We start from the raw sequence: 22,198 nt of genomic DNA on the forward strand, positions 1-22,198 counted from the left end.
GCGAGAGGAAGGGAGAGGACCAACCAGGTCCACGTGCACATGGTCGAATCGACGCTCCGGAACCGGAAAAGTGGCGACTGGGGCCTTAACATGGCGTTGCATCTTGGACTTCTGGCAACTCACACAGGTATTGGTCCAGTCACGTACGTCGAGATGCATGCCCTTCCAGACGAATTTCTTTGCCATGAGCCATTGTGACGCTCTCATGCCAGGGTGTGACAACCCGTGGATAGTGGCGAAAATTCTCCTGCGCCATTCGACTGGAACGATTGGACGTGGGATGCCCATCGAGATGTCATACAGGAGTGTGGTCCCTGCGGCCTGGAAACTGACATCAGCCACTTGTAAGCTGGAAGGTGCGGTCCGGTATGCCTGCACTTCAGGGTCTGCCTTCTGTTCTTTTGCCAAACCAACATAGTCGACTCCCAGGTGTACTGCGTGGAGCTGGGCGCGGGAGAGACAATCCGCCACCAGGTTGTCTTTGCCCGAGACATGTTGTATGTCGGTTGTAAATTCAGATATGTACGTAAGATGACGTCGTTGCTGTGCCGACCATGGTTCCGCTGTCTTAGCCATCGCAAAAGTAAGTGGCTTGTGGTCTACAAAAGCCGTGAATGGGCGTCCTTCCAGTAGGAAGCGAAAATGGCGGATGTCCAGAAACAATGCCAACAACTCCCTATCAAAAGTACTATACTTGCGTTCGTTCTTCCGCAATTGGCGGCTGAAGAAAGCCAGTGGTTGCCATGTGCCGTCGACCCACTGCTCCTGTACTGCCCCGATGGCATAATCAGATGCGTCGGTGGTAAGGGCAATGGTTGCGCCCGGAAGGGGATGTGCCAACATGGTCGCAGCAGCCAAAGCGTTCTTAGTGTCGAGGAAAGCCTGGTCCATCTGGGGTGTCCAATAGATCGGGTCTTTGCCCGATTTACCTCTGAGGGCCTCGTACAAAGGTTGCATCAACAATGCCGCCTTGGGGACGAACCGATGATAAAAATTGACCATTCCCAGAAATTCCTGGAGGGCCCTGACTGTCTGAGGAAGAGGGAACGAGGTGACTGCTTCCACCTTCGTGGCCAGCGGGACGGCGCCTTCTGAGGTGATTCTGTGTCCTAGGAAATCAATGCTGTGCAACCCAAACTGGCACTTGGCCGGGTTGATGATAAGGCCATGTTGGCTGAGACGAGAAAAAAGGGTACGCAAGTGCGTAATGTGTTCTTTCGTGCTGTTATTGGCAATAAGGATAACAATAATAATCAACTTTATTGTCATTGTTAGTGCACAAGTGCAGTACAATGAAATGTAGGCTTGCGGTCCCGAGAGTGTACATTTTGATTTGATGAAGATGAACGGCAGATCGCGCAACACTGAATCCATGAGACGTTGGAAGGCTTGTGCTGCATTCTTCAGCCCAAACGGCATACGAAGGAACTCAGAGCCCGAAAGGTGTGATGACGGCAGTTTTGGGGACGTCCTGAGGATGCACGGGCACTTGATAGCCTCGGACGAGGTCTACTTTGGAAAAGATGGAATTCCCTGCCAGATGGGCCGAAAAATCCTGAATGTGAGGAATTGGGTACCGATTCGGTGTGGTAGCCTCATTCAGGCGTCTGTAGTCACCGCATGGTCACCATCCGCCGCCCGGCTTAGGAACCAAGTGTAATGGCGAGGACCAAGGACCATTCGAACGTCGAACAATACCCAGACGTTCCATTGTATGGAACTCCGCCTTGGCGGCCGCGAGTTTACCAGGTTCCAGCCTTCGAGCTCTCGCATAAACAGGGGATCCTGTCGTGGTAATGTGGTGCGCCACACCGTGCCTCGCGACTGAAGAAAATGTGTGCCCGGCGAGTTCAGGGAACTCACTGAGAAGACGAGATAACTCATTTGGAGATGGGACTGCACAGGCAACTGACCAAGACATCGCGGTGCTTCGGTGGCAGGGGACCGAGTGACCAGTGGAGGCACTGATTAGCCGGCAGTGTCGGACGTCGACGAGAAACCCGTTTGCGCAGAAGAAATCTGCCTCCAGGATGGCCTGTGAGACTTTAGCCGTGATGAACTCCCAAACAAAACATTGGCCGCCAAAACTCAACTGGACCCTATGCTTTCCGAACGTGCGAATGGCCGCACCATTGGCTGCCTCGAGGCGGGGGACCTTGACCGCCGGATTGAAGATCTAGCTTCGACACTGGGAGCCAGTATCACAGAGAAAACGTCGCCCTGACAGGGAGTCTGTAATGTATAGGAGTTTCCCTGCGGACCCGACGGCCATCGCAACTCCGGCGCGTCCCTTAGACCTTATTGATCTTCTCAGAAACCGCTGGTTTGAGGTAGGTTTTTTTTTGGTGAGAAACTGCAGGGCGGACGGCAATTTCTGGCCTTCGCGCCAAAACGAGCGTGGTATGCACACCAGCCTGCAGGAGGAGTCGTCGGATTCGCTCTTGTGGAGGATGGGCGCCTCGTGGCTGCACAAGATTGTTGAGAGACGGTGAACATTTTATCCGCTTCCGCGGCGAGTTCAGCACAATCCGTGATCGCGGAATTGGCCAAGGCCATCTATACTGGCTCTGGTAGTTGACAGAAACAGCTCGCGGAACAGAAAACATTGCGATTCCCGAGCCCAAAAGCGTGAGCATTTGGCTCATGAGCTCTGAGGGTTTTGAGTCCCTGAGGCAGGGCATGGAGATAAGTCTGCGAGCACGCTCCGACTTGGACAGACCGAAAATCTGCAGTAAACGTGCTTTTAAAACTTTGTACTTGCCATCGTTCGGTGGACTCTCGAGGAGGCTGACGACCCGCGAGGTCGAGGGCGGAGACCACGTAATAATAATGGGTCGAATCCGCTGCTACTCCCCGGATTGCAAATTGGGCTTCCGCCTGGAAAAACCACGCGGCCGGTTGTTGTTCCCAAAATTGCGGCAGTTTGAGGGTGACGGCGTTCGTGTCCATGATGTAACTTCAACGAAAATTGTTCGAAGAAATCGGGGTCATCAATGTCGGAACTGGGGTTCCTAGCCGAAGAATTGAGATCGACTCAGAAAATCAAAAACAATAAAATTTAATGAACAAACGAAGCTGTGCAGGAAACTGTAGGATACAATGCAAATAAGTCTGGTCTGCTTGAAAGCCTCTCTGGAAACTGCTAGAAGGTTCCGAGCTCAACTGCCAGCAGGTTCTGAGCTCTACTGCTAGAAGGTTCCGAGCTATGACGTCATGACGTCATCACGTTCTTCCCGCCGTTGAGAGATCACGTGACAGACGGCATGACGTCATCACGCGGAGTACAAGAAAGAAGCCCTAGTACAGTTAACAGATACATTAAAGGTGCAGCCCCTAGCTGTACTACATTGCTGTAAAAGGAATTATATACAATTGTCCATAATCCTCTGGTGGTTCCGCCACACTGATATGGAATGTTGTAGTGTCATGTTAGATTGTTTATTTTAATGTTGTAAGTAAATTGACTGTTTTATCATCTAATGGTAATGTTCTTGATGGCTTAATTTACCATGGTATACCTGTGTCTCTCGAGCTTTGTGCTTGATGTTTTTAAAACAAAGGATGGGAAATTCCCAATTTGGGCACCTGGCATCAGCAAGAAACTGTCCTGGGACATAAATCGCTGTTCCTCCATTGTCGCTGGGTCAAAATCCTGAAATGCCTTGGGTAAGGAGTGTTGTGGGACCACATGGACTGCAGCAGTTCAATAAGAAGGCCCACCATCGTTTTTTCAAGGGCAACGATGGATGGGCAATAAATGCCGGTCTTGCCAGCGATGCCCACATCCCGAGAATGGAAAGTATAAGGAAAACAGAATGCAAAAAGTCTGAATATTCCTATATTGCATGTAAACAGATGGCCTGAAGCCCCATAAATGTATAATTGAAAATACAAGTATTTGGCGCGAAGTCACCATTAAGTGCCTAGTTAGTAGCAAAATTGAACTCGGCAGTTATTTATAGCACTGTTAAACTGTAGAGGAAAGGCTGGAGAAAACATTACATATTTGTTATATAGTATTTCTGTTCCTTTATTCAGAAAAGGGCTAAGATGTGTGACAGCTTAAAAAATCTTTTGTTTTTCACACAGGTATAAACATTCAGCTAATGCAGAAGAAGCTGAAGTCATACAGAAACTTAATAATGATATCAAAGAGCGACGCAATGTTTTCTTTGATATGGAAGCATTCCTACCCAAGAAGAATGGGTATGTTTTTTTTTCCCTAAAAAATAAAAATAATCCTGTGCAAACGTAAGCTTGTTCTTATAACAGTAGATGTACCAGGGATTGGCTGTATGGACTGGGAGGATGTGGGCTTGCATCTACTTCTTCCAGAGTTCCTGCTTTTAGTCGAGCTAGTGAGGGAAGATAATGCACTTTTTCATAGGTAGGGAGGCTCCATCAGACACCATAAGAAACAGGAGCAGGAGTAGGCCAATTGGCCCCTCGAGCCTGCTCCGCCATTCAATAAGATCATGGCTGATCCAATCTTGGCCTCAACACCACTTTCCCGCTCTCTCCCCATACCCCTCGACTCCCCTGTAGTTCAAATGTCTGTCAATCTCCACCTTGAATATATTCATTGACTCCGTCTCCACAGCTCTCTGGGGTAGAGAATTCCAAAGATTCATGACCCTCTGAGAAGAAATTCCTCCTCATCTCCATCTTAACTGGGCGACCCCTTATTCTGAAACTATACCCCCACTAGGGGAAACATCCTCTCAGTATGTACCCTGTCAAGCCCCCTCAGAATCTTATATGTTTCAATAAGATCACCTCTCATTCTTCTAAACTCCAATGAGTATAGGCTCAACCTTTCGTCATACGTCAACCCCTTCATCCCAGGAATCAACCTAGTGAACCTTCTCTGCACTGCCTCCAGTGCAAGTATATCCTTCCTTCAATATGGAGACCAAAACTGTATGCAGTACTCCAGGTACGGTCTCTCCAGCACCCTGTAAAGTTGCATCAAAACTTTCCTACTTTTATACTCCATACCCCTTGCAATAAAGGCCAACATTCCATTAGCCTTCCTAATTACTTGCTGTACCTGCATGCTAACTTTTTGTGTTTCATGTACTAGGACCCCCAGATCCCTTTGTACCACAGCATTTTGTAGTCTCACTCCATTTAAATAATAATTTGCTTTTTCATTCTTCCAAAGTGGATAACCTCACATTTTCCCACATTATACTCCATCTGCCAAATTTTTGCCCACTCACTTAACCTATCTGTATCTCTTTGCAGATTCTTTGTGTGCTCGTCACACCTTTGTATCATCAGCAAATTTGGCTACAGTATGCTCGGTCCCTTCGTCCAAGTCATTTAATACAGATTTTAAATAGTTGAGGCCCCAGCACTGATGCCTGTGGCACCCAACTAGTTACTGATTGCCAACCAGAAAATGACCCGTTTATCCCGACTCTCTGCTTTCTGTTAGTTAGCCAATCCCCTATCCATGCCAATATATTAGCCCCAACCCCGTGCGCTCTTGTGCAGTAACCTTTTATGTGGCACCTTATCGAATGCCTTCTGGAAATCCAAATACACTATTGCAACCTGCACTAATTTTGTATTTATTGATTGGTGAGATTTTATGCTCGAGGTGAGAGATGTTAGCGCTGGGTAATGCAGCGTTTTCCTTTTCGAGCACGGAGTGTCAGCAACCAGCAGTCCCAGGTCATGTACGGTGCAGGTTAAATGCAGAGCAAAGCTCCCTTTATCTTGCCCAATAATGAGCTGCAAACTCAACGTCACCTAGTATTGCACAAAATGTGACATTTTCATTTTGCTCATCAGCCAACCTTGTAGATATTCTGATTAAGTTTGAAATTCGTGACAAATGCATTTTTGTACTGTGGCTGACATCCAGTAGGAGCTGCCAAGATGAACTTATTTCATATATAGGATGCTAGAAGCTCACAGACTCGAAATTTTCATTTCCTCTGTCTGGCTGCCTCGAAACCCAAGTACCAGTGGTGACACGCTATTCACAGAATCACAGAAACCCCACAATGCAGATAGAGGCCATTTCGGCCCATCGAGCCTGCACCGACACACATCCCACCCGATCCCCGTAACCCCTACACCAACACATATCCCACCCTATCCCCGTAACCCCACGTATTTAATCCCCCTAACACTAAAGGCCAATCAACCTAACCCGCACATCTTTGGACTGTGGGAGGAAACCGGAGCACCCGGAGGAAACCCACGCAAACACGGGGAGAATGTGCAAACTATTGTGCTAACCCATTGCAGTATCCATCTATATAGCTCTTAACCCAGCCAAGCTTTAGCAGTCTTGTTTCCTAAGGGAAGACCAACAGGGATTTAAATGTTGGTTTCCTATTTGAGTGTTTTAACTTTTGGACTTGTTTGCCTCCTTATGAGGACACAACACGTAACTTTGATTAGTGATTTTGAAACACAGCAATTATGGGGTAGAACAGACCTTTTTTTCTTCAGGTTTTTTCCCTTCCTTCCTGAAAGTGGCAACTCACACTGTGATATGGTTCAAGAACAACTGGAAAATATATAGTGCCTTTAATGGAAAGAAACTTCCCAATGTATGTCTCAAATAAATGGAAGGAAACAGGAACCCAAACCAAGAAAGAAAACATTTGGATAGGCGACCAACAGCTTGGTTGAAAAGCTGGGTTTTGAGAAGGTTCTTCAAGTTGGAGAGAGGCAGAGATATTTCAGGACAAACCTCTAGATAGTAGGTCTGAGGAGCTGATGGCTGTCGCCAATGTTGGGGCGAAGGGAGGGTGGATGCAGAAAAGGCCAGAGTCTGAGGAACCGAGTAATTGGGAGCGGGATATAGGGCTTGAGGCAATTGCAAAACCACTGATGGATTTACAGACTTGTTGGATAATGGGAGCTAATCTAGATCAGAGGGTGGGTGCCAAGGTTCTGAATTGTCTGGTTACGCCTGGGATAGTTACCAGGCAGGGGTTGGAGTCAGTGACAAGGGAGTGGAGGTTGTGACGAGGGCCAAAGATAATCTGTTTGGTTTTCTTGATGTTGAATTGGAGGAAATTGTGGCTCACCCAGGACTTGATGTTGCACAAGCAGTTGACAACACAAAGGCAGCCAACGTGTTGAGAGAAGTAATGAAAAGATAGAGCTGGGTATTATCTGCACACATGTGAAAGCTGATGCTGTGCCTGCAGATGACATCAACAAGTAGCAGGTTGCAGATAAGAAAGAGAACAGGGCAAAGGAAAGATGATGGTGCGGGGAAGGGGAGAGAATCTATTGATGGAAGTACACTGGCTGCATTTAGATAGATATAACTGGAACCATGCAAGGCCAGTCCCATGGTGCTGGACACTTAGAAACATAGAAAAATAGGAGCAGGAGTAGGCCATTCGGCCCTTCCAGCCTGCTCCGCCATTCCATATAATCATGGCTGATCCTCTATCTCAATACCATATTCCCGCTCTCTCCCCATACCCCTTGATGTCTTTTGTGTCTAGAAATCTACCTATCTCCTCCTTAAATATACTCAGTGACTTGGCCTTCTCAGCCTTCTGTGGTAGAGAATTCCACAGGTTCACCACCCTCTGAGTGAAGAAATTTCTCCTTATCTCAGTCCTAAATGTCCTACCCTGTATCCTGAGACTGTGACCCCTCATTCTAGATCCCCCCCCACCCCAGCCAGGGGAAACATCCTCCCTGCATCCAGTCTGTCTAGCCATGTCAGAATTTACTACGTTTCAATGAGATCCCCTCTCATTCTTCTAAACTCTAGTGAATACAGGCCGAGTCGACCCAATCTCCTCATGCGACAGTCCTGCCATCCCAGGAATCAGTCTGGTGAATCTTCGTTGCACTCCCTCTGTTGTGTCTGTGTATAATAAGACACAGACTGCAGGAGAACGGTACAACAGGTGTTTACTCAACGTGGATCACACTGGAACTGATCTGTACAGATTACTACTCAGTGCTATATACAGGTGTGGTCACTGCCGGTACTGCAGTATACATGAGCTGCAAAAAATAGTTCCCCCCTTAAAGGTATATACATTACAATTCCTCCCCTTTTAGATTAACTACCATAACACTCATTTAACAATTAAATATCAAACTAATTCCAATTAACACTTTTAACATGCAACATTAGCTGAAAATAGTCTATTTATATATTCAGTCTTTGGGGAGGCTTCCTGATCCTTTCTGGATAGCGCCTTTCCCGAGTGTCTTGCTCTTGGTGCGGAGGCGATTCTGGCCCCCTGACGTCGGTTGGTTCATCAGCTTCCGATGCTACTGTTTCTGGGGTAGATGCGAGCTGTACGTCGGGTTCATCACCAGGTACGTACGGGCGAGTCATGAAGTTGACTTGTTCCTGTGACTCTAGGATCTGGTCAGCATAGCGTCTCACGATGCTCTCCCCAACATCCACTGTGTACATTAGTGGGCCCTGCCGTGTGCATATCGTTCCTGGCTGCCATTTTTCTGTTCGGTAGTCGCGGGCCAAGACTGGTTGCCCTACATTGAAGCTCCTTGTTGGCTTCTCATGGATGTGCTGGAATTGCTTACTCTCAACATCTCTTTGTACGTTTGGTCTGAGCAAATCCAGGCGAGATCTTAACCTTCGGTTAAAGAACATCATGGCTGGGGCCTGCTTGGTGACTGCATGTGTCGCATTCCGGTAGGCGAACAGGAAATTGTCCACCTTGTGCTGCAGCGGAATGTTGTCATTGTACATAGCCTTTATTGCCTTCTTAAAGGTTTGTACGAACCTCTCAGCCAATCCATTTGTGGCTGGATGATACGGGGCGGATGTGTAATGCCTTACCCCATTCTTTTTCAAGAACCTCCGGAACTCTTCGGACACAAACTGTGGCCCGTTGTCGGAGCAAATCTGTTCTGGCAAGCCATTCCTGGCAAAAATGGTCCGTAGGACTGCAATAGTTTTCTCCGTGGTGGTGGAGGACATTTTCATGACCTCAGGCCATTTCGAATGGGCATCCACGGTGATTAGAAACATTGAGTCCATAAATGGACCAGCAAAATCAATGTGTACCCGTTGCCATGGAGATGAGGGCCACTCCCATCGGTGTAGAGGGGCCTGTGGTGGTACATTTTGGACTTTCTGGCATCCTGAGCAGCTCTTGGTCAGGTCCTCGATTTGTTTATCGATTCCTGGCCACCACACATGAGCCCTGGCTAGGCTTTTCATTTTTACCCCTCCCAGATCCAGATGACCCTCCTGAAGCTCATTGAGCACTCCATCCCTTAACTTGGGTGGAATTACCACTCGGGATCCACACATCAAGGTCCCCCGGCACACTGACAGCTGTTCTCTCCTTGTCGAGAATGCTGGCAACAGTGAGTCGCCATGTGCTGGCCATCCCTTCACTGTCAAATCATATACCCGAGACAGTGTCGGGTCATTTCGGGTTTCCTTTTCGATACAAGCGTTAGTTACCGGTAGGTATTCAACTATAGTCGAATGGAATATTTCGACAGGATCCACTGCTGGTGCTTCCTCCGCAGTAGGCAGTGGCAGGCGTGATAGCCCATCAGCATTTCCATGCTGTTTCATGCCCTTATATTCAATCTCATAGTGGTGCGCCCCTAGAAAAAGTGACCATAGATACATAGAAGATAGGAGCAGGAGTAGGCCATTCGGCCCTTCGAGCCTGCTCCGCCATTCAATGAGATCATGGCTGATCATCCAAATTCACTACCCGGTCCCTGCCTTCTCCCCATATCCCTTGATCCCTTTAGCCTTAAGAAATATATCCAACGCTTTCTTGAATATACTTAATGAACTGGCCTCCACCGCCCTCTGGCAGAGAATTCCACAGGTTCACCACTCTCTGGGTGAAGAAATTCCTCCTCATTTCAGTCCTAAATGGCTTACCCCTTATCCTTAGACTATGACCCCTGGTTCTGGACTCCCCAGCCATCAGAAACATCCTTCCTGCATCTAGTCTGTCCAGGCCTGACAATTTTAAAGGTTTCGATGAGATCCCCTCTCAATCTTCTAAACTCCAGTGAGTATAAGCCCAATTGACACAATCTCTCCTCATACGGCATTCCTGCCATCCCAGGTATCAGCCTGGTGAATCTTCGCTGCACTCCTTCCATGGCAAGAACGTCCTTCCTCAGGTAAGGCGACCAAAACTGCACACAATACTCCAGGTGCGGTCTCACCAAGGCCCTGTACAACTGCAGCAAGACATCCTTGTTCTTGTACTCGAACCCTCTTGCTACGAAGGCCAACATACCATTTGCCGCCTTAACCGCCTGCTGCACCTGCATGCTTACCATCTTTGTAGTCTTTGCGCAGTCATCACCGGAACGCCCTTCTTCGGATTAAAAATGGAGACAAGAGGCTGGTGATCAGTCAGCAAGGTGAATTTCTGCCCGTGCAGATAGTGATTGAACTTTTTCACTCCCCACACTAGGCTGAGGGCCTCCCTGTCAATCTGGGCGTAGTTATGCTCGGCTGAGGTTAGTGATCGTGACGCAAAGGCTATTGGCCTCTCTGAGCCGTCCGAGAATTTGTGCGACAGCACTGCTCCAATGCCGTAGGGTGATGCATCACATGCTAACCAAATTGGTAATGCTGGGTTGTAATGGGCCAATACCTCTTTCGATGTGATTAGTGTTTTGCTCTTCTGGAAAGCTCGTCTACATTCATCACTCCACTTCCATGGCACCCCAGTTTGCAGTAGGGTGTTCAGTGGGTGTAGTATTGTAGACAAATTTGGCAAGAACTTATGGTAGTAGTTTACCAGCCCGAGGAACGACCTCAGTTGTGACACATTTTCCGGTGCTGGAGCCTTGACTACTGCCTCAGTCTTCTCTGGGGACTTATGTAACCCCTCTTTATCGATAACGTGGCCACAATACGAGATCTGTTTTCTAAAAAACTCGCATTTGGGGCGGTTAGCTCGGAGCCCATAGTCCTGCAATCTAGTGAGCACCTGCTCCAGGTTGGCAAGGTGATCACTGTCATTTTTGCCCGTGACCAGGATGTCATCCAAATAACACTGGGCCCCTGGGATCCCTTGCAGGACTTGTTCCATTGCCCTCTGCCAAATAGCCGGAGCTGATGCTACCCCGAATACCAGCCGGTTGTCTTGGTAGAGACCTTTATGGGTGTTGGTTGTGAGGTATTTTTTTGATGCTTCTTCTACCTCCATTTGCAGATACGCCTGGGCCAGATCAATCTTAGTGAAGCGTTTCCCTCCAGATAGCGAGGCGAAAATATCTTCAATCCGCGGAAGTGGATATTGTACGGTGTGAAGGACTAGGTTCACTGTTACCTTAAAGTCCCCACAGATGCGAACCTTCCTTGGTTCCCCAGGCGTGCTGTTCAACGACTTTTTCATCACAGGGACGATGGGTGTAGCCCACTCGCTCCAGTCTACCTTGGACAGTACACCTGAATGTTCCAGACCCCCCAGCTCTGCTTCGACGGCTGGGCGGATCGCATAAGGCATCGGTCTGGCCGTAAAAAATTTTGGGCTTGCGTTTTCTTCAATTTTAATCGTTGCTGTCATGCCTTTTAGTGTTCCGAGTCCTTGCTGGAACACTTCTTTCGCGTCAGTTAGGATCTTTGACTGTCGCCCAGGTGTGACGTCGTCATCCTTTTTGTCAGCCACAGTCAGTGCCTGTATGGAATGCCAATCCAGTTGTATTTTCCGGATCCATTCACGTCCCAGTAATGGTGGTCCTCCATCTTGCAATACATACAGGTCTAGTTTTGGTGTTTCCTTACCGTTATATATATAACGGTCACCCTTATTTTTCCTTTGGGGTAGACTTTTTGCCCCGTGTACGTCTTCAAAATAATTTTTGTGTCAAGGGTATGTGTGAGAATAGCCGCTCGTAGTCCCGTCGGTTTATGACTGTTAGGGCTGATCCTGTGTCCAATTCCATCTTTACCTGGACACCTGCTATCTTGAGAGTGACCCAAATGGTTCGGTGATCCTCCGTTGTGATCACATTATGTAGTTTCAGACAACTCAGTTCCCTGCTTTCGGAGTCGTTATCACTCTTTTGTTCGTCTGAACTATTCTCCGTCATCTTATGTACCTTCTTGTACTTTTCTTTGGTAGGTTTCTTATTGCTGGTTTTCTATCCCGACCTGCAGACTCGTGCTATGTGTCCTACTTTTCCACACTGTCTGCACACTTTGTCTTTGAACCAGCAATCATTCTGGTCGTGTGTTGTTCTGCCGCAGCGATAGCACTTCTCTGTTCCATATGACATTTCGTTTGTGCCATATTCTTGCGGTCTCTGTTGTATCTCTGCAGCGCCCCGTACTGCTGCTTCATATGATATCGCAATGCTGAAAGCCTTTTCCAGCGTAAGGTCCTTTTCAGATAAAAGCCGTTTCTGGGTTCCTTCACTTTGAAGCCCACACACAAACTTGTCCCTTAAGGTATCTGCCAGTCCCGCTCCAAACTGGCAGTGTTTCGATAGTTTGCGCAGTTCTGTTAAATAATCAGCATTGCTTTCATCCTTATGCTGGTTCCGTTTGTGAAACTTGAATCTTTCTGCTATCAGCAGCGGTGTGGGGTTTAAATGTTCCTGTAGTATCGTTACTATGTCTTCAAAACTTTTCCATTGGCTTCGTTGGGGTTACTAGATTTCGTAATAAACCATACGTCTTTGCACCCATTAAATTTAACAATACCGACGCTTTCTTGTCATCTGACACCTCATTTGCCTTGCAGTATACCTCTATTCGTTCGACATATGTAGTCCAATCTTCGACTTCATTGTCAAATGCGGTGATACTGCCACTCTTCAGCATTTTGGGTGTGGTTTAAAATGGCGTCTCCCGCGCTTTCCTTCCTCCCCCGCTGCTGCCAACGCCGCTCCCGGCGGTTCTCATGGCAATGGCGGCGCCCTGTAGGTTTCGCGCGCTTCTCCTGCGCTGCTGCCAACGCCGCTCTCGGCGGTGCACGTGGCAATGGCGGCGCCTCGCGGGTTTCTGCTCGTCTCTCTCTGCCCTGTGCGCTCTGCCCTCTCTCTCTCTCTCTCTCTCTCTCTCTCTCTCTTTCTCCCCCGTCGACGCTGCTCGGCCCTTTGCTGTGCCGCTCGGTCGGGCTCTAGCCTGCCGCTGTCCGGGAAGGGTCTGCACACTACCTGTTGCCAGCCCGTTTCGCTGGACCACCTCGACTGGAAAGCCAAGCCTGGCTCTCGACAGCCTCCCCCACAATTCTCGAGTCTCTGCTGGATGACTGGGCGGTTGCCCGTGGTCGACGCCCGAGTCTCTGGCCTTGACCTCCAATCCACTGATCTCCAGGAACGAATCCCCGGGAGGTGATGCAGACTTGCAGGTAGGTTCGAACTTGCCTCGTCGCCAATGTTGTGTCTGTGTATAATAAGACACAGACTGCAGGAGAACGGTACAACAGGTGTTTACTCAACGTGGCTCACACTGGAACTGATCTGTACAGATTACTACTCAGTGCTATAGACAGGTGTGGTCACTGCCGGTACTGCAGTATACATGAGCTGTAAAAGATAGTTCCCCCCTTAAAGGTATATACATTACACCTTCTATGGCAAGTATATCCTTTCTTTGGTAAGGAGACCAAAACTGCACACAGTACTCCAGGTGTGGTCTCACCAAGGCCCTGTATAACTGTAGTGAGACATCCTTGCTCCTGTACCCCAATCCTCTTGCAATGAAGGCCAACATACCATTTGCCTTCCTAACTGCTTGCTGCACCTGCATGTTTGCTTTCAGTGACTGGTGTACAAGGACACCCAGGTCCCTCTGGACATTAACATTTCCCAATCTATCACCATTTAAATAATACTCTGCCTTTCTGTTTTTCCTACCAAAGTGGATAACTTCACATTTATCCACGTTATACTGCATCTGCCATGTATTTGTCCACTCACTCAACTTGTCTAAATCGCCTTGAAGCCTCTTTGCATCCTCCTCACAACTCTCAATCCCACCTAGTTTCGTGTCGTCAGCAAACTTGGAAATATTACATTTGGTTCCCTCATCCAAATCATTGATATATATTGTGACTAGCTGGGGCCCAAGCACTGATCCCTGCGGTACCCCACTAGTCACTGCCTGCCACCCCGAAAAAGACCCATTTATTCCTACTCTCTGTTTCCTGTCTGTTAACCAATTTTCAATCCATGCCAGTATATTACCCCCAATCCCATGTGCATTAATTTTTCACACTAACCTCTTATGTGGGACTTTATCAAAGGCCTTCTGAAAATCCAAATACACCACATCTACTGGTTCTCCCTTATCTATTCTACCAGTTACATCCTCAAAAAAATTCCAGTAGGTTTGTCAAACACGATTTCCCTTTCATAAATCCATGTTGACTTTGTCTAATCCCGTTGATATTTTCTAAGTGTCCTGTTATCACATCCTTTATAATAGACTCTAACATTTTCCCTACTACTGATGTTCGGCTAACCGGTCTGTAGTTCCCTGTTTTCGCTCTCCCTCTTTTAAATAGTGGGGTTACATTTGCCACCCTCCAATCTGCAGGCACTGTTCCATAATCTATAGAATTTTGGAAGAGGACAACCAATGCATCCACTATTTCCATGGCTACCTCTTTTAATACTCTGGGATGCAGATTATCAGTCCCATTAATTTCTCCAGCGCTATTCTTTTACTAATACTAATTTCCTTTAATTCCTCCTTCTCATTAGACCCTTGGTTCCCTAGCATTTCGGGGAAGCTATTTGTGTCCTCTTCCGTGAAGTATTTGTTTAATTGCTCTGCCATTTCCTTGTTTCCCCATTATAAATTCTCCTGTTTCTGACTGACAGAGGCAGATGTGTTGGTGGAAAATGGCATGACCAACCTATCAAATGCCAAAGAAAGATTGAGGAGAGATAATGTACTATGGTCACAGTCACAGAGAATATCTTTTATGACTTTGGCTTGAGACATCTTGGTGCTGTGAGAAGGGTGGAAGCTGGATGTTTTGGAAGAGATAGGCACAGAGCTGAGAGGCACCACATTCAAGGACCTTGGATGTCAGTGATAATACTCTCTCCCCTGAGTCAGAAGGTCATGGGTTCAAGCCCCACTCCAGAGATTTGAACACATAATCTAGGCTGACACCAGTATAGTACAGAGGGAGTGCTGCACTGATAGAGGTGCTGTCTTTCTGATGAGACATTAAACCGAGGTTCCGACTGCCCTCGAGTGGATAAAAATGATCCCATGACACTATGTGAAGAAGAACAAGAGAGTTCTCAAGGTATCCTGGCTAATATTTACCTCTTAACCAACATTACTAAAATGGATTATCTGGTCATTAATCTCTTTGTGGGACCTTGGTGTGCGCAAATTGGCTGTCGCGTTTCCCTACATTATAACAGTGACTACACTTGAAAGCATATTTCATTAGCTTTGGGATGTTCTGAGATAATGAAAGGTTGTAGGAATGTCTAGTTCCTATTCAAAAGACTGAGGTCCACTCAGGCGATCAAATAAACGTGGTTTAATGAAAAGTTAGAGTTTAGCGGATAACTACAGGAGAACATCGAATATAGTTCTAGTCAGTTCGGAGGCTCCATGAGGACTGCTAGGGCGGTCCCGTGGCTGACGTCATCACGTTTTTCCCGCTGGTGGGGGATCACGTGATGAACGGCGTGACGTCATCGCGTTTACCCGTGCTATTAAAGTGATTGCGCTCTGTACATGTAAACAGTGAAAACAAAGATACAGACTCCGGCTGTAGCCAACATATTATTAAAGGGAATTATATACAATTGATTGGAGTCCCTTAGTGGCTCTGCCACAAGGTACTATATAAATGCAAGTTCTTCCTTTCCTTTTTCATAATAGTAAAAGGAGATAGGAAATGGGTGATAATTGGAGAGGACAGATGGATTGAGGTTTTGTTTTTTGAAAAGGGTGTGATGGCAGTTTTGAAGGGATGGGGGATGGGACTGGTACCTGAGGAAAGGGAACAATGTTAGCTAGCATGGGGGCGAGGAAGGGGAGTTGAATGGGGAGGGGAGTGAGGGAGCAGGAGGTAACTTGTGGACAATATGAACTCTGGCACCAGGAACACGGCAGGTCCATGTCCCAGTAGTGTGAACCTTGATAGTATATGTTGGCATGGATTTGACCATGGGGAGTACCATGACCAAGTCCAATTCTGTTCTCAAACCAATATCCACACATGCACATATCCACACATACAAATTTCCACCAGGATTGCTAAATAGTCATTGCGAATAGGTTTACTTCTTCCCCTTACTAGCCTGGGGATATCGAGGCCAATTGTAACACCCCATCGCCACGCCGTTGAGAATTGCTAACTTAGCACATGCCAGCGATTAAATTTGAATTCCTTTTTTGTGGTTCACTACCACACTATGTGGTGTTTTTGGCCATTAGATTAGCGTAGAACAACTTTATAACGTGCAGCTATCAAAGTCACCCTTCAAAAAGCAAATGGGAAGAAATTGTGAAATAAACTTTTACTTTAATTGTTGTTTCATCCAGTTTGTGATAATTTACAAAGTGCTTTGGTGACCTCTCAAAATCTATATTAGAGTGGAAATTTTACCAAAAGCCTGTATTTTTGATCCATTCCAATTTACCAACTATTGCTAAATAGAATGAATAAAGAGGATTTATTTTTTTCTTACAAAGATATTTCTTCTAGAATGAAGCTCACAAGCACATGATACATGATTTTCCAGAAATCTTAATGGATAAGTCCAGTCACACTGTGTTTATTCTTTTTACCCCAGTTGTGTAAATTCTTAATTTTTAATCATGGAGTTGATGCGAGATAAATTATGATCTCTGATTTTGTTGTCTGTGGAAATGCTAATATTCAAGTGATAGTAAAACCTTGCACATTTCAATGTTTTTCTTCTTTCAGGCTATACTTAAACCTGGTGCTTGGAAATGTGAATGTAACTCTTCTCAGCAAGCAGGCTAAGTAATATCAATTTACCTTCTGATCTGTGTTTCATAACTATTCTAGCATGCTTTCGATCACTTATTTGACTTCGCTGGTAGCTTTGCAAAAGAGGAATATAGTTTTTTTTTTCCTTCCCTCTTGTGACGGTCTAACTCCTCCCACAGTGTGATTCCATGGGTGCCTGCAGCTCCCTGGCATCATGTCCAAGAAGCCTTTCTTCATATGTGAGTTGAGAGTATGTCAGTGGAATATTTAACTGTTGGGGGGCATCACAACTGAGCCCAGTTCTGTTCTTGCTTGACATGCATACTTGCACTTTCTAACTGTACAGTCATGGTGTGGAGATGCCGGTGTTGGACTGGGGTGGACAAATGTAAGAAGCCACACAACACCAGGTTATAGTCCAACAGTTTTATTTGAAATCACAAGCTTTCGGAGCGCTGCTCCTTCGTCAGGTGAAGTGGAGAGATGCCTATAGACACAGATTAGTCAGTGACTATATAATCTGTGTCTATAGGCATCTCTCCACTTCACCTGACGAAGGAGCAGCGCTCCGAAAGCTTGTGATTTCAAATAAAACTGTTGGACTATAACCTGGTGTTGTGTGACTTCTAACTGTATGGTGATCGTGAGTCGGAACTCTGACCTATTTCCCCATGCCCTCTGACCCCAGGGATTCGAAGGTCAATACAAGTGCTCCAACTACTGCACCAGTGAGATCAGATTACCCAGCACAGACCTGGAACCTTTGGTATGTAAGTGTCAGGCCATCTAAAGAACTCCTTTTAATTTGTACCAAATTAATGTTTAGTGAATTCACCAAGCACAATTACCAGTTACATTGAGCATTCTTTGGTTTTCACATTGCGAGTCAATTTATGATTTTAAAAAAAAATCTAAATGATACTGCCTATTTAAGGTGGTTATGTTTGCAATCCTTTCACTTGTCATTCCTCTTCTGCCAAACTCCAGCTCTAGTTGAGAGGCAGGATTTCCTGTTATTCTTCACTTGGTTTAGTAAAATTCTGTGGGGAGCCCAGAGAACATAACTTGGAACTGTAGCAAAGCCTCATGCCAAAAGGTGTTGTTTGACGTCCAAAAGCTCACCAAGCATGCTACTGAACAGGATTCAGCACGTAACTTCCTGGACTTCCCCGCAGTAACATCTTCTACTTTCCAGTATGAGCAGGCTCTAGGGTTTTCTCCTAACTGCAGGCTATTGGTGCATTCCACTGACAGGAAAATCATGCCCATGCAATTAGTATGGAGTGAGATAAAGTAGCAATTAACTTATTTGTAGAAAGTCTTGTACTCTCCGAGACTGTGCAAGAAGAGATTTGTTTGAAATTTTATCCACAATCCTGGTTTACTGGTGGACATGCCAACAGCATTCTCCGCATAGCTCATCTCATAAGCCAACCATCTGGCGCATACTCCAGGCAATGACACCATGGCCAAAAACAGCAGTACACCCTAAACCGCAGTGCTACTCACTGCATCAGTGTCCAATATTGTTCTCAACCTATGTCACTCAATAAAGTTCACTCAATATTGGCCCAGATTCTCCTGTCAAAATAACAGTGTTGCTAATGGCGCTCACTGTTATTTATGTGCAAATAGTATAGAAACTTCAGATGCAGAGCAGATGTGTGGTTAAATGGGAAAATCCAAAAGTTGCTTTCCGAGTTGCGCCGCCTTGCTGTTAGCTTCACGAAAACAGCATCTCGCTGTCTGGCTCACCATTAAAATGCATTGAATGGAGTGAATTTCTGTATTTGCGCGGTAGATATGAACTAAACTCGCCACAGAAAGTTAAGTCTTAACCATTCCAGTCTAAGTACCCTTTTAATGATGTGGTAAATGTTAATTACTGCCAAAAAAAACCCTCTGGCACTGAAAATGAACTATTACAAGTGTCTCTCGCTCCTCATTCCTTCAGGTTTTAATTGTTGTTGGAGATTTTTAAAATGTAAAATTAAAAAAAAAGATTTTTACTTTTCCTTTCTGTCTTTTTTTCCCCCCTTAACCCAATTTTTCTTCCCCTCTTTATTTCCCTTTCTGTACCTGATTGACACTTCCTTCTCAGTCCTTGCACTGTAAGTTCACAATCCTTCAATCTGACTGGTTAAGGAGATACACAGTTGCTTGTCCTGTTCACTCAGGCCCCAGATGCCCTGTTTCCCTCGCTGCGATGTTATCAGCTCGCATGTTCAGAAACGTGCCACGTAAAAAATGTAAAAACCAAACGTGCAAGGGCATGTCTAACTAATGGTAGACACCGTTAGATGCCCTGCTGCAGCAAAATTTGGCCCATTATAATTCTCCATGTACATTGTAAAATATCATTTTATTGTAACTAAACAATTACAATTTTTTAAAAACTCATAAACATCAGAACAGTGTTAAACAACAAAACATAAATCTATATGCAGTTTACATTTAAAAAGAAAACTACCTCCTGGATGGCAAGCATGTGTATACTGGTTCTATCTGCGCTACAGGAAACTTTGTTATATCCGGTACCAACGGGACCGAGCTGTTGCCGATCTATCAAAACTGCCGGACATACAAAGTTAATGTTGAAGCATACGGAGATTTTCATCTCCGTATCTGACAACAAACACTGTTGCTTAGCAACAGCTTCAGAGAGACTTTCCAAAGCCTGACTGTTGGGGGAAAAAAAAGCCACAAGAAGAAAAACAACCTAACAGAACGGCTCCTGATTTCTGCTGGTAGATCGAGGTTTCCGGACATTCAACCTCCGGATAAACCAAAGTCTCCTGTAGATAATTTTTACTTCTGTAAGTTTTCCTCTATAAGTTAACGCCATAGTTCTTCAGTTTGCCCTGGTTATGCCTCTGCTGCAGAAAGGTGATCGGCAGCTTGCTTCCAGATATCTAACAAAGCCCCCTTTGCCCACTCACTCAGAGGCACAATGTACTGCTGAGGCCCATGTTCCCTCTTGGCTGTAGGTGGATGGTCCAGCTCTTCGAAATAGTGCCATGGGATTTTTTACGTCCACCTGAGAGAGCAGATGGGGCCTCGGTTTAACGTCTTATCCGAAAGACGGCACCTCCGACAGTGCAGCGCTCCCTCAGCACTGCACTGGAGTGTCGGCCTAGATTTATGTGCTCAATTCCCAGGAGTGGGACTTGAACCCACAACCTTCTGACTCACAGCTGACACGGAAACCATTAACATTTGAGAAACACTAATTAATTGAGTCCGCAAGCTAGGATTTGAAGAACAATACTAAAACTGAAAGGAGAAGGTCTAAAATATTTGTTTTGTTCCATTACATTAGTGTGAAAAAGCCTAACTGTTGTTGCTTCCAATAATGTTTTTACAGGTTTGCCTACAAAGATGAATATGAAAAATTCAAACTTTATCTGACCATCATCTTGTTACTTGGTGCAATATCTTGCATGTTTCTGCTGAATAGGTAAAGCTTTTGCTTTTTGTCTGTCCTTTAATTGGAAGGACAATTGCAATATTCCATTTTTTGTGCTCATCGGGGTTGATAGTGCTGGGAAGTTTTTTAATTTGGACTTAGTTCTGCATTGGCCAGATGCACAGTAAAGCTCCCTTTCTCATGCTCCAATAATGTGCTTTACTTCCAACTGCAAGAGAGAATCATATAGTGTACAATTAGGAATTTTCTTTCCATTTCTCTTAACATTGTGGCCATTTTGGGTGGAGGGGGGGGCGACCCCTGGTTTAGTAACAATCGGGAACAAATTATGGTCAGGGTTGTGCTGTACCTCACCCATACGGAACTGAATTATGACTGCTCGCACTTATCCTACTCGTGACTCTTGTAGCTGCCACACAGGGAAGAACTTTTAATTGCAACAATCTGGGCTAGATTTAAGCTAAGGCTCCTGTGTTGAAGGGATAAGGTTCCAACCCAGTCCACAGAAATACAGTATTTTAGATTAATATATTTCTATTTCTTTGCTGGTAACCCTTTTTATGTATATGCTAATTGAATCTTTTTTTAATCCATTACAGGGCAATCATTTCTACTGTACTGTTTGCTTTGTAAATGCTCTTCCTAGTTATATCAGTATAACTTGATAAAAGCAAAGGGCAATGTTTATACAAAACAACCCGCTGGGCAATGCCCAACATGACCAATCTGTTTCGAGTCCAATTTTCAGTAACACATGGATTTTGATGTTTAAATAATTAAGCTTTAATTTAAACTTTCAAGAGGTAATATTCAACTTTGACGGGGGCAGAAAACTGGCGGTAGAAGTTCAGCAGCATGTTCTACACGCCACCCGATTTTTCCTTTCCATTTAAGTCGAGGGCAAGGAAAATTGGGCGTGGTGTATAATGGGCGGCCAATTTGCAACCGCCAGTTTACTGCCCACGCCGAAGTTGGAAATTACTCCCTCAGTGTTTAAATGCTTTTTAAAGTAGCTTGAGCTATCTGGATGGCTTAGTATAAATGCCTTGTGTGGTACTGTACTGAGCTATACAGAAGTTTCTGTGCTGTGTTAACTGATGTGATCCAGGTTGTCAGTGGAGGCATTAAAATTGGTCTTAGTTTTCTGGGCTATGGAAGAGACAGCTTGACCAGGCTGCTATCCAGACTCCCTGCAGGAAGTGTGTGCATGGATGTGTGGTGTGAATGGGATCCGGCTTGCCTGTGATGCACACCCAACACATCCACAAACAGGCATGCATGCACCTGAGTGTCTAGGTTCATTCATGAAGAATGGCAACTTCAAGGAACCAGAGGGGTGTTACTGCCCTTGGAACTGCACCCTCGTAAAAGTAGCTCAGTCTTTAACCATTTTAGAACTTAAGACAGTTGTAAACTGTTCAGCAAATTATTGCTCCTCCCCCCCCACCCCCCCCGCCAATTGAGAAAAACAAGCACCTTTCACCATGCAAAGCCAGACACTGGGAGATACACAGGATGAGCTTGTGGTGACTACCTAGTGGATAAGGACATGTCACATCCCTGTGGGGACGCAGTTGACAAGAACTCATTTGTCCACGCCTTCAGAAGAGGAGTGCAGTGTAGCACATGAGATTACATTATTCTATTCCATAGAAACATAGAATGATACAGCACAGAGGAGGTGATTCATCCCATTGTGCCTGTTCTGGCTCTGGAAGAGCTATGCAATTAGTCCAAATCCCCTGCTCTTTCGCCATATCCCTGAAAATTTTCCCCCCTCAAGTATTTATCCAGTTCCCTTTTGAAAGTTACCTGGAATCTGCTTCCTCCACCCTTTTATGCAAATCTCCTCTGAACCCCCTCCAAGGCTTTGACATCC

The 22,198-nt window shown here is 45.8% G+C and overlaps 1 protein-coding gene across 1 annotated transcript in view; it reads left to right on the top strand.

The window, feature by feature from the left end:
* Positions 1–22,198, top strand: part of tmem120b (transmembrane protein 120B) — a 77,725-nt gene that overhangs the window by 19,748 nt on the left and 35,779 nt on the right. The window contains exons 3-5 of the mRNA XM_085961631.1: positions 4,090–4,206; positions 16,866–16,925; positions 20,257–20,349. Of these exons, the coding sequence (XP_085817757.1) occupies positions 4,090–4,206; positions 16,866–16,925; positions 20,257–20,349 (270 nt within the window). The remainder of the gene's footprint in view (positions 1–4,089; positions 4,207–16,865; positions 16,926–20,256; positions 20,350–22,198) is intronic.

The sequence above is a fragment of the Somniosus microcephalus genome, chromosome 19 (assembly GCF_052327205.1).
Source record: "Somniosus microcephalus isolate GS21.2 chromosome 19, FLI_Smic_1.0, whole genome shotgun sequence".
NCBI classification, from domain to species: domain Eukaryota; kingdom Metazoa; phylum Chordata; class Chondrichthyes; order Squaliformes; family Somniosidae; genus Somniosus; species Somniosus microcephalus.